We start from the raw sequence: 12682 nt of genomic DNA, 5'->3' as shown, positions 1-12682 counted from the left end.
TTGGGAGGAGTTGAAACTAATTCAGCAGCGGGAGGGGATGCATACTGTGAGCAGAAAAGAGACATAGCTTAACACAGAAATGCAATCAAGTGAGAGGGAATACAGCAGTAGTACATTTCAAGGGAGTAAGACAAGGCTGGGTGGCCTAGACTTTAAAGCCAGGAGTATCACAGGTAAAATGGATGAGTTAAGGGTAAGATTGACAAATGGAATTGTGATATAGTAGCCATCATGGAGATGTGGTTGAGGGAGGGGCAGGATTGACAGCTCAACATCCCGGATATAGAATTTTCAGGTGAGGCAAAGGAGGGGGTAAAAGAGAAGGCATTGCATTATTAGTTAATGAATCAGTTATTGCGGTAAGGAGAGATGAAATCTTGGAGGGGACATCAAACAAAGTTTTGTGGGTAGAGTTTAGGAACAAAAAAGGGACATCCACATTGCTAGGTGTTTATTATAGACCCCCAGATAGTCAGCGAGAAATTGAGGAGCAAATATGAGCGCAATTCGCAGAGGGGTGTAAAAATAATATTAGGGTAATCATATTAGGCAATTTCAACTTTCCTAACAAAAATTGGGATAGTCAGAGTGTTGAGGGCTTAGATGACGTTCTTAAAATGTATACAGGAGAACTTTTTAGCTTAATATGTAGAGGGTCCAACAAGGGACCGTACTGTGGTCATTTCCGGTCCCATATAAACATCAAATGAAGCAGTAACCTGTACAAGAAATAAATACAAATGCCTTAAGGACTAGTTGATAAAAAATTAAAATGTAAATGCAGAAAAAAATCTTGAATATTTATCAAAGGAAAAGCTAGATAAATGGTAGCTTCCACTTGTACGAAAAAGATTGAAGATATTATTTTGAGAACATTACCTTGTGTCATTGACTTGAAGACTGCATTGCTGGTAGTGGATAAATATTTAGGGTCTGAAGAGCTTGGGGTCATTTCATTGAATGTATCTGCACTATATATATGGTTAGTGCCAAATTCTTTAACTAGCTCCAACAGAAACATCTTGCCTATTTTCTGGAAGAGGGAGGACTTAGAATCCAGCAAAAAGGAACATGAATAAGAACAGTTCAAATGTCCCCAACTCCCCAGCCTTGTGATGTTTTCTTCAGGAAATAATCTGAAAAATGAAGCAAAGAGCTTTATTTAAAAAATAAGCTTTTACTGTAGCTTAAAGACATTTGCTGTTAAGTGTTTATCTTCCCCACCTGGGCAGTAAGCTTGCATCGCAGATCGCCCTCTTTTGTAGATCCTGCACAATCTTCAATCAATCAATGACGCAAAGATAGATAGGAAAGTAAATAGTGAAGAGGACATAAGGAGGCTACAAAAGGATAGATAGCTTAGGTGAGTGAATACAGATCTGGCAAATGGAGTATAATCTGGGGGTGGCCTCCTTCTGCACTGTAGGAATTATATGGTTCAAAGCCTGAATTAAATGCATCAAATGTGACTTTAATAAACCCATGCATTTCTAAATTTGCACTCACTTGCTTCCAAATGACAGATTCTAAGAGGACTGGTTTCCCTCCTATAGTGCACGCACCTCCTTTAGGTGCTAAAGAGTCTCTGAGGTGGTCAAGATAAATATGTGAATTGTCTGGTTAGTCCATTTTAGCACACATTCCCTTCTTCAGCTGATTAAAGTAGCGGCACGGTAGCACAGTGGTTAGCACTGTCACTTCACAGTGCCAGGGTCCTAGGCTCTATTCCCAGTTTGGGTCACTGTCTGTGCGGAGTTTGTATGTTCTCCCTGTGTCTGCATGGGTTTCCTCCAGGTGCTCCAGTTTCCTCCCACATGTCCCGTAAGACATGCTGTCAGGTGAATTGGACATTCTGAATTCTCCCTCAGTGTACCCGAACAGGCGCTGCAATGTGGCGATTAGGGGCTTCTCACAGTATCTTCATTCAGAATGTTAATGTAAGCCTACTTGTGACAATAAAGATTATTTAAAAAAAAATAAGTACCTGTTAAGAGCTGCTGCTCGCAAAATGATCAAGCTTCTGAACAATTCAATTAACATCTCATGTTTATTAAAGATACTGCACATTATTTTGCAGACTTGTTTTGCAATTAACAATCTCTTTATTCCTGTTAGAACATAGAACAGTACAGCACAGAACAGGCCCTTCGGCCCTCAATGTTGTGCCGAGCCATGATCACCCTACTCAAACCCACGTATCCACCCTATACCGTAACCCAACAACCCCCCCCATTAACCTTACTTTTTTTAGGACACTACGGGCAATTTAGCATGGCCAATCCACCTAACCCGCACATCTTTGGACTGTGGGAGGAAACCGGAGCACCCGGAGGAAACCCACGCACACAGGGGGAGGACGTGCAGACTCCACACAGACAGTGACCCAGCCGGGAATCGAACCTGGGACCCTGGAGCTGTGAAGCATTTATGCTAACCACCATGCTACCCTGCTGCCCCTATTGGCTACTGTTAAAAAAGCTATTGGTGAACATTGTGACCACTACAGAAAGTCATGCTCAGCTTTCAATATTAATTTACTTCTGTTATCAATTGCTGAGAATTTGAAGAGGCAGTTCAGATATCCTCCTGGACATCCTCAAGAGACTGTGGATCACGGTGGCCCGGCCCCAAACTGCACCATCATGGCAAAAGCTTGAGCAGCATGGGCTGCCTGGTTAACAGGCAATTTCAAGGGTAATGGTGGTGTACCAGGGAGGAATGTGACAATTGGAGAAGCCAGCAGGTTCCTATTGCATGATCTATGTTGACTAGACTTGAAGGTTGGCTTAAAGAGCTCAAGCAAACCACTGAGAAGGCTATTGCCTGCCTCTGAGACTATGTACAGACTAAATGAATAACTGCATGATTCCCACACCATCATTTCAAGGTGTCTATTTAGCCAGCTCAGTGATCTGCTGGAGGACAAATTTTCGGATAGTGGACACAAAGCCACTTTCTACCAAGGAACCCAGAACCTCCATGACATCTGCTAAGCACTTTCACTGCAGCACCTTGTTCCAAGGAAAGTTGCTGTGATTTCAGTGGATGGTGTGATCCGAGTCTTCAGATGCTGCATGATGTTGGGCTTCGCAGTTCACTGGCTGGAATTGACCAGCAGCGGATGCTTAGTTTCAGGCTCCATGTGAAGACATGGACAAGGCGAAAGTGTACTCTACCATAGCCCTAACCAGAACCAGGAAGCTTTCAGGCAGGCATTTTGTCTGTCAAACCCATCAGCCTCCTTCTGAATAAAAGCAAATTACTACGGATGCTGAAATCTGAAACCAAAGAGTCTGTCCTTGGTCTGCTGCAATGTTCCAGTGAAGCTCAACGCAAACTGAAGGAACAGCATCTCATCTTCCGGATAGGCACGTTACAGCCTTCCAGTCTCAACATCGAATTCAACAACTTCAGATGATTAGCTCTCCTCCCACCGCGACCCCTTTGTTTTCATTGCATTTCATTTTAACTGTCCGTTACCGTTTATTTCTTTCTTATCTTTTTTTAGATATACTTTTCCTCCCACACTTTCCCACTATCTTATCCCCCCCTTTCCTTACCTTTTCCTCCCCTCTCCCCCCACCTTTTCTCATTATACCTCTCTCCCTTCCATGTCTCCCTCCTCCACATCTACATCTGTCACAGTTTACCCTCTGATTTTAGTTTCTCTGCCATTTGGGATTTCACACCTTTTATTCTCTCTGGGGATTGCCATTAGCACTCTTTTCCTTTGGTTTCTGTCGCTGAGACTCATTTTTCATTCCCTCACCCAGCAGTATAAATATCTACCACTTTCTATGCCTTTTAGCTTTGACAAAGGGTCATCTGGACTCCAAACATTAGCGCTTTTCTCTCCTTACAGATGCTGCCAGACCTGCTGAGATTGTCCAGCATTTTCTCTTTTGGTTTCAGCCACTTTCTGAAGTTTGGCCCTGTGAGGTCTTCATCTTACTGTCTACATCAGAACTAGTTATGCAACCTTGGAAAGCAGCGTCCCCCATTAATGTCTAGTGTGTCGCCCAGTAAAGACCTGGATTCTACCTTAGCCTCTAAGTTACATGTGATGCCAGTCTCCTCCAAGCTATTGCCTGTGACAGTCATAGTGGGGATGCAGTGCCTTTTCGCTCCTTCGCTTGTGGGGAGGGAAGGGGGTCATCTCCTCTGCCTTCCAGTACAAAGTAACTTTTCATCCTCCTCATTGCAGGGTGAAGGTGGGGGAATACACTTAGCGGTTATGCAAGCTTGAGGAGGCAGTATTGAAACATTTTGCCAATTGCTTAGTGAAAGTTAATCCTAAGGAAATAAAATTTATAAACCAAACACTAGAGACAACAATTTACACTAAAATATAGCACAACACCGCAATGAAGAAGAAAAGAGGGCCATGGATCCAACTTTACAGCACTGCACCTCAAATACACAGACAAAGTATGAGGAACAAATTAAGTGAATCACAGGCATAAATTCCAGTTGGAGGCTTGACATTGTAGCCGTCACGGAGATGTGACTGGAAACTAAATATAAAGTCTACAGGAAAGATAGGGAAAATGGTAGAGGGAAGGATCAGCTTTTATGATTAAGGAAGAAATAACTCCAATGATAATAAGAGAAGATATAACAACGGGTAAGAGAGCAGTCACTTCCCTCTGCAGTCACCTTAATGTGGGAGCTCGAGTGCCTTAATGATCCTGAGAGCTATGCTGGCAGGGACTTTGGTGGGCAGCAATGGAAAAATTGAGAGAGCATGAAAATCCATTTAACACTGATGGGAAAACAGGGTTTTATTGTCCGCTCCAGAATTCAAGGGTGGCACTTAAATCTTATGAATACTCATTATAAAACCTGTTGCAATTACCATCCCCACACATGGGATCAAGGAGTCACGTTGGTGTCGAACTAGGTCGATTTGTTTCACAACTGTATATAAGCAGACTTCCGGTGGCTGTGATGTAGTAGGAAGCCACACATTTGGGAGCTCCCGTTTTAAACGGACTTTTCGGCTCTTTTTAGAGCCCAAAACGGAAATTTTTCGACATCTCCCGGTGGGGGAAAGTGTACTGAACGACTTTCCCCGCAGTCCATGACTCGAACTCGGAGTGGAAAGGGGGAAAAAGCAGCAGCAGCTCCGCAGAAAAAACGGGGGAAGGGATCCAAGATGGCCGCCGGCAGAGCTCCAGAGGAGTGGAAGCAGTGGGCCCTGGAGCAACTAGCTGCTCTCCTGCGCTGCTTCACAGACTTCAAGGCTGAGGTACTGAGCTCTCTGCAGGAAACAAACAGAAGGCTGTCGGAGATTCAGACCACCCAGGGTGCTGCCATCAAGGAGTTGCAGACGCAGGCCACTGAACGAGAGGAGGAGGCCGTGGTCCTCGTGAGTAAGGTGGAGGGGCACGAGGCGCTCCACAAGAAGTGGCAGGAACGCTTCGAGGAGCTTGATCACCGCGTGAGGCGGAAAAACCTGCGGATCTTGGGCCTTGCGGAGGGGCTGGAGGGGTCGGACCTGACAACCTATGTGGCTATAATGCTGAACTCGCTAGTGGGGGCCGGGTCTTTCCATCTGCCCTTGGAGCTGGAGGGAGCACACACAGTGCTGGCCAGGAGGCCTAAGGACAATGAACCCCCGCGTGCGGTGCTGGTGAGGTTCCACCGGTTCAGTGATCGGGAGTGTGTGCTGCGCTGGGCCAAGAAGGTGAAGAGCAGCAAGTGGGAGAATGGGGTAGTACGGATCTACCAGGATTGGAGTGCGGAGGTGGCTAAGCGGCGGTCCGGATTTAATCGGACGAAGGAGGTGCTTTACAGGCAAAAGATAAAGTTCGGAATGTTGCAGCCCGCGCGCCTGTGGGTAACTTATTCGGACCGGCATTATTATTTTGATTCCCCGGAGGAGGCGTGGGCCTTCGTGCGGACGGAGAAACTGGACTTGAACTAGGGGTTTGGGGTTGCGGGGTCGGTTGTAATATCTTAGCGCTGGATTCTGCTGTTGCTATGTTCTTTTTTTTTTCTTGTACTTTTGCAATTTTGATATGGTTATTTATGGGGGGGTTGTTCTGCTATGTTTTTTTCTGCTGTGGGGCATTGGTTGAGTTGTGCATCTTGTGGGGAGGGTCGGGGGGGTTTGTTGTATTCCATGTCGGGTTGGGGGTATGGAGTGGGGCTGGTATTTGGGAGCTGCGTCAGAAGGGTGTGGGGGGGGCAGTGCGAAAGCGCGGGCTTTCCTCTGGTTTCCCGCGCTGCGGGGCGGAGACGGTGACGGGGGAGGCGGGGCCTTAACTGGTTCTTCCCCGCGCTGGAGCGGTGCCTGGAGGAGGGATAGATTGGGAGATGATCCCACTTTGGGAGGGGTCGGGTTATTAGCGGGAGTTTCCGGGGTCAGCAGAAGTTAACTGACCCACGGAAGTACAATGGAGGACGGTTCACGGCTGGGAGGGTTCCTAGCCTGGGGGGGGAAGGGAGGGGGGGAAAGGGGAATACCGGGTTGGGTCAGGAAGGGTCAGGAAGGAGCTGGTGGGGGCTGGGGGGGGACAGAGGAGAGGTGTTGTCGCTGTGGGGACTGGGTCGGGCAGGGGGTGCTGGCCTGGGGCGGGCAGTCGACGGGCTATGGCTAGTCAACGGGGGAGGGGGGCGGGACGCCCTCTGATCCGGTTGGTCACCTGGAATGCGAGAGGGTTGAATGGGCCGGTGAAGCGGTCGAGGGTACTGGCTCACCTGAAGGGGCTAAAGGCAGATGTGGCAATGCTTCAGGAGACCCACCTGAAGGTGGCGGACCAGGTCCGCCTGAGGAAGGGATGGGTGGGGCAGGTTTTCCACTCTGGGTTGGATGTGAAGAACCGGGGAGTGGCGATTCTGGTGGGGAAAAATGTGTTGTTTGAGGCATCGGAGGTGGTGGCGGATAAGGGGGGTAGGTATGTTATGGTTAGGGGCAGGCTACAAGGAGAGAAGGTGGTACTGGCTAGTATGTATGCCCCAAATTGGGACGATGCGGGCTTTATGAGGCGTATGTTGGGACGGGTCCTGGATCTGGAGGCGGGAGATCTGATCATGGGGGGGGACTTTAATACGGTGTTGGATCCTTCACTGGATTGGTCCAGCTCTAGGACGGGTAGGAGGCCGGCGGCGGCCAAGGTACTGAGAGGGTTTATGGATCAGATGGGTGGAGTGGATCCATGGAGGTTTGTGAGGCCGAGGGCATGCGAGTACTCTTTCTTCTCCCACGTACATAGGGTCTACTCTCGGATAGATTTCTTCGTGGTGAGTAGGGGACTGATTCAGAGAGTGGAGGAGGCCGAGTATTCGGCCATTGCAATCTCCGACCACGCTCCGCATTGGATACAGTTGGAGATGGGGGAGGTGCGGGACCAACGTCCGTTGTGGCGGTTGGATGTGGGGTTGTTGGCGGAGGAGGTGGTGTGTAGGAGGGTCCGGGCAAGTATTGAGGGGTACCTCGAGGTGAATGATATGGGGGAGGTTCAGGTGGTGATGGTCTGGGAAGCCCTGAAGGCAGTGATTCGTGGGGAGCTGATATCCATCCGGGCACACAGGGAGAGGAGCGAGAGGAGTGAGAGGGATAGACTGGTGGGAAAGATGCTGGAGGTGGACAGGAGGTATGCAGAGGCACCAGAGGAGGGACTGTTGGGAGAGAGGCGCAGCCTGCAGGCTGAATTTGATTTGCTGACCACTAGAAAGGCGGAGGCACAGTGGAGGAAGGCACAAGGGGCAGTGTACGAACATGGTGAAAAGGCGAGTAGGATGCTGGCTCATCAGCTCCGCAAGCGGGATGCGGCTAAGGAAATTGCTGGAGTGAGAGACAAGAGTGGGAATGTGGTGCGGAAGGGGGTAGAGGTGAATGAGGTCTTCAAGGACTTTTACGGGGAACTGTACCGGTTGGAGCCAACGGTGGAGAGGAGGGGAATGGAGAGGTTTCTCGAGGGGCTTTCTTTCCCGAAGGTGCAGGAGGAGAAGGTGGAGGGGTTGGGTGCGCCGATTGAGCTGGAGGAGCTAGTTAAGGGGATCGGGCAGATGCAGTCAGGGAAGGCACCGGGGCCGGATGGGTTCCCGGTGGAATTTTATAACAAGTTTGTGGACCTAGTGGGCCCCTTGCTGGTGCGGACACTCAATGCAGCGTGGGAAGGGGGGACTTTGCCACCGACGATGTCGCGGGCGTTGATCTCGTTAATTTTAAAGAGGGACAAGGACCCCCAGCAGTGTGGTTCATACAGGCCCATATCTCTCCTCAATGTGGATGCTAAGGTCCTGGCAAAAATCCTGGCCACCAGGATAGAGGACTGTGTGCCAGGGGTTGTGCACGAGGACCAGACAGGTTTCGTGAAGGGAAGGCAGCTGAACACGAATGTGCGGAGATTGTTGAATGTCATCATGATGCCGGCGATTGAGAGGGAGGCAGAGATAGTGGTGGCACTGGATGCGGAGAAGGCCTTCGATAGAGTGGAGTGGGGGTACCTATGGGAGGTGTTGGGGAGGTTTGGATTTGGTGAAGGGTTCATTAGATGGGTAAGGCTGCTATATGAGGCCCCAATGGCGTGCGTGGCCACGAATAGGAGGAGGTCGGAGTACTTCCGGCTTTACCGAGGGACCAGGCAGGGTTGCCCCCTGTCCCCCTTGTTGTTTGCACTGGCAATCGAGCCGCTGGCGATGGCGTTGAGGGATTCAGAGAGGTGGAGAGGCTTGGTGCGAGGTGGAGAGGAACATAGGGTGTCGTTGTATGCCGATGACCTGTTACTGGCGGACCCGGTGGGAGGGATGCCGGGGGTGATGGAGCTGCTAGCTGAGTTTGGGACCTTTTCAGGTTATAAATTAAATTTAGGCAAGAGCGAGGTGTTTGTGGTGCACCCTGGAGACCAGGAGGAAGGAATTGGTAGGCTCCCGCTTAGGCGGGCAGGGGAGAGCTTTAGGTACCTGGGGGTGACGTGGCCAGGGACTGGGGGACTCTTCACAAGCATAACTTCACCAGACTTGTAGATCAGATGGAGGAGGAGTTCAAGAGGTGGGACATGCTGCCATTATCGTTGGCGGGGAGGGTACAGTCCGTCAAAATGACGGTGTTTCCGAGGTTCTTGTTCCTCTTTCAGTGCCTGCCCATCTTTATCCCCAGGGCCTTCTTTAGGAGAGTGACTAGCAGTATTTTGAGCTTTGTGTGGGCACATGGGACTCCGAGAGTGAAGAGGGTGTTCCTGGAGCGAGGGAGGGATAGAGGCGGGCTGGCGCTGCCCAACCTTCTGGGGTACTATTGGGCAGCCAATGTGTCAATGGTGCGTAAATGGGTGATGGAGGGGGGAGGGGCGGTGTGGAAAAGAATGGAGATGGCGTCATGTAGAGGTACGAGCCTGGGTGCCATGGTAATGGCATTGTTGCCGCTCTCCCCTAAGAGGTTTACCACGAGCCCGGTGGTGGCGGCGACCCTAAGAATCTGGGGACAGTGTAGACGGCATCGGGGGGAAACAGGGGGCTCGATGGAGGTTCCACTGGGTGGCAACCATCGGTTCATCCCGGGGAACAAGGATGGGGGATTTAGGGGGTGGCAAAGGGCGGGCATCAGCAAATTGAGGGACCTGTTTATTGGCGGGAGGTTTGCGGGCCTGGGGGAACTGGAAGATAAATTTGGCCTTCCCCAAGGGAACATGTTCAGATACTTGCAGGTAAAGGCGTTTGCTAGGCGACAGGTAGAGGGATTCCCTCTGCTGCCGTCGCGGGGGACGATGGACAGAGTGCTTTCGGGGGTGTGGGTCGGAGAGGGGAAGGTGTCTGACATCTATAAGGTAATGCAGGAGGTGGAGGAGCCGTCAGTGGAGGAGCTGAAGGCTAAATGGGAGGAGGAACTTGGGGAGCAGATAGAGGACGGGACTTGGGTGGATGCCTTGGAGAGAGTCAACTCTTCCTCCTCATGTGCGAGGCTTAGTCTCATCCAATTTAAGGTGCTGCACCGAGCCCACATGTCCGGGACTAGGATGAGTAGGTTCTTTGGGGGTGAGGACAGGTGCACCAGATGTTCGGGGAGTCCAGCGAACCATGCCCATATGTTCTGGGCATGCCCAGCACTGGAAGAATTCTGGAAGGGGGTAGCGGGGACGGTGTCGAGGGTGGTTGGATCCAGGGTCAAACCAGGGTGGGGACTCGCGATTTTTGGAGTTGTGGTAGAGCCGGGAGTGCAGGAGGCGAAAGAGGCGGGTGTCCTGGCCTTTGCGTCCCTAGTAGCCCGACGAAGGATTCTGCTACAGTGGAAGGATGCGAGGCCCCCAAGTGTGGAGACCTGGATCTGTGACATGGCGGGATTTATAAATTGGAAAGGGTCAAATTTGCCCTGAGAGGATCAGTACAAGGGTTCTATAAACGATGGCAGCCTTTTCTGGACTTCCTGGCTCAAAGATAGGTAACTTGGTCAATAGCAGCAGCAACCCTTATTGTAGTGTCTATTCTGTAACTTTATATTGTGTTAATGTGCGTTGTTGTTAAAATGCTGAGTTGTTCATGGAGGTGGGGCGAATGTTTATGATTGTTAATATTATTGTTATTTTTGGTATTTTACTATGGTGCGTTATTGTTGCATAAATTCAAAATTTTTCAATAAAAATTATTTAAAAAAAAAACTGTATATAAGCAACATGGACCTGGTAACTTGCTGGCTTGATCCAAGTTATCAATTATCTGATTGGTTACAAAATGAAAGGTACATATAAGCTGTTAGGGGTCTTAGAAAAGGGAGATCTTATAATGTAGTGCTTTGTACGGAATGTGGAGAATTTTTAATTGATTTGTTTTAAAATATTGGTTGCACATGTTAACTTTTTTTTTAAATTTAAAAATATGAATTTGCTAATTATATATTGTGATAACATGCGTTCAGGTAATGGGCATTTATTGGGAATTCAACTGAGCCTGTGTAAATAGACAAGACTAAATGTGGGTTAAGAAGAATATGCTTGCAATGTACAACACTGTAAATAAATATAAAAGTGTATAAAGATAGTCTCCAGTCTATCCTTTGCCAACTGGCCTGGAATAGAGGAAGCAAGAGCTCAAAACATTTAGCATTGCATAAGCATTTTTACAATGATTTTCTTCGTACTTCCAGGTACAGATGTTTCTTCAAAATAATTTCAATGCAATAAGCATAATTTATTTTAAGAATAGGAATTGCAGTGAGTACCTTCTGATGGCACCAGGTACAAATCCAGAAAAGGCAGGAAGGATTGGCAACATACCCAAAGATCTCATCCGCTGAAGAATCTGATGCTACATGTTGGAATAAGCAAACACTCAATTAGCAGGAGAGCAGAATTCTGCTCCAATAGCAATTATTTGTTCAAATTTAACAAAGAGACTTCATTAGGTCATTAACAATCCATTTGTTTTGTAACTAGTGTGATTTACATGGAGGATACATATAACCTTAAAGTTAATCCACCAATTAAAGCAGGCATTTTGCGTTTATTGCAGACACAGCATGGACGACTTCTCTTGTATGATCCCAATGCTTGGGGTAAATTCTTTTGTAATTTCTCATTGGCAAAATTGTAAGACTTTGTTTTGTTGCCTTCAGGCTTACTCAGTCGGTTAAACTGTCTAAATATTTACTATAAAATATTAGAATTACATGAGGGTTATTGAAAAATACACAGGGCATTTTAATACTTGTGTTCATGGGAGCATCTTTGTGGGTATGAGTGTATAAGATACCATGGCAATGTTAATGTGCCAGTCGATGTTATAACTGGGCAGGACGATCCAAAAATGGAACCCTGGCTCAAATGTTTATAAGTTTACCTTTTTTTTTAGAAAACGTGGAGGAACAGTCACGGGACTGCCATTTAGCTTTCAACAACAAAAAAACATTTATTAAACATGAAAGGTTTGATTATAATGCAATATTTCTTCACTCCACTTACCTTCCTAAATGTCCACAGGTTTTGTAGTGGCACGGTGGCACAATGGTTAGCACTGTTGCCTCACAGTTCCAGGGACCATTCAATACCGGCCTTGGGTGACTGTCTGTGTGCAGTTTGCATGTTCTCCCTGTGTCTGCATGCATTTCCTCAGTGTGCTCTGGTTTCCTCCCACAGTCCAAAGATGTGCAGGTTATGTGGATTGGCCATGATCAATGTGCAGGGTTACGGGAATGGGGAAGGGGAGTGGGCCTAAGTATCGTGCTCTTTTGGAGAGTTGGTGCAGTCTTGATGGACTGAATGGCCTCCATCTGCACTATAGGAACACAATGGATTCGAAGGATTTCAAGGAGCACACCCTACTCAAGCCCAATGGCAGATGCCACTCAATGGATCTCCTGTGGATATATCCTTCAATTCCCCCCAGATGACTATAACACGAGTGTTTCCAAACTCCATTCTTAAAAATCTTCTTTCAAACATTGCCTTCCTGCAGTTGTTTTCATCATTTTCATCAAGAATCCACTTGCAACAAGGGGGAAGGAAAGGAGACTGAGGGAGATGCTGTTCAAGGTGGTGGGAGTTTCAGATATCTAGTTCACACTTGGAATATTGTGTCCAGTTCTGGTCGCCTCATTATAGGAATGATGTGGATGCTTTGGAGAGGGTACAGAGGAGATTTACCAGGATGCTGCCTGAACTGGAGGGCATGTCTTATGAAGAAAGGTTGAGGGAGCTAGAGCTTTTCTCACTGGAGCGAAGAAGGAAGAGAGGTGTACAAGGTGATA

General features: G+C 48.2%; 1 protein-coding gene across 4 annotated transcripts in view; it reads right to left on the bottom strand.

The window, feature by feature from the left end:
* LOC119953882 (homologous-pairing protein 2 homolog) overlaps positions 1-12682 on the bottom strand; it is a 98561-nt gene that overhangs the window by 65221 nt on the left and 20658 nt on the right. For 3 of the 4 annotated variants that reach the window (XM_038778501.1, XM_038778504.1, XM_038778500.1), the window contains 2 exons: positions 11159-11244; positions 880-1136 (listed from right to left, as the gene is read on the bottom strand). In XM_038778501.1, the coding sequence (XP_038634429.1) occupies positions 880-1136; positions 11159-11244 (343 nt within the window). Of the gene's footprint in view, positions 1-879; positions 1137-11158; positions 11245-12682 lie in introns of those variants that run through there. The other variant, XM_038778502.1, reaches the window with a different exon arrangement.

The sequence above is a fragment of the Scyliorhinus canicula genome, chromosome 19 (assembly GCF_902713615.1).
Source record: "Scyliorhinus canicula chromosome 19, sScyCan1.1, whole genome shotgun sequence".
Lineage (NCBI taxonomy): Eukaryota > Metazoa > Chordata > Chondrichthyes > Carcharhiniformes > Scyliorhinidae > Scyliorhinus > Scyliorhinus canicula.
Note: the sequence above shows the minus strand (reverse complement) of the source record. Positions and strands in the feature narration are given on the sequence as shown.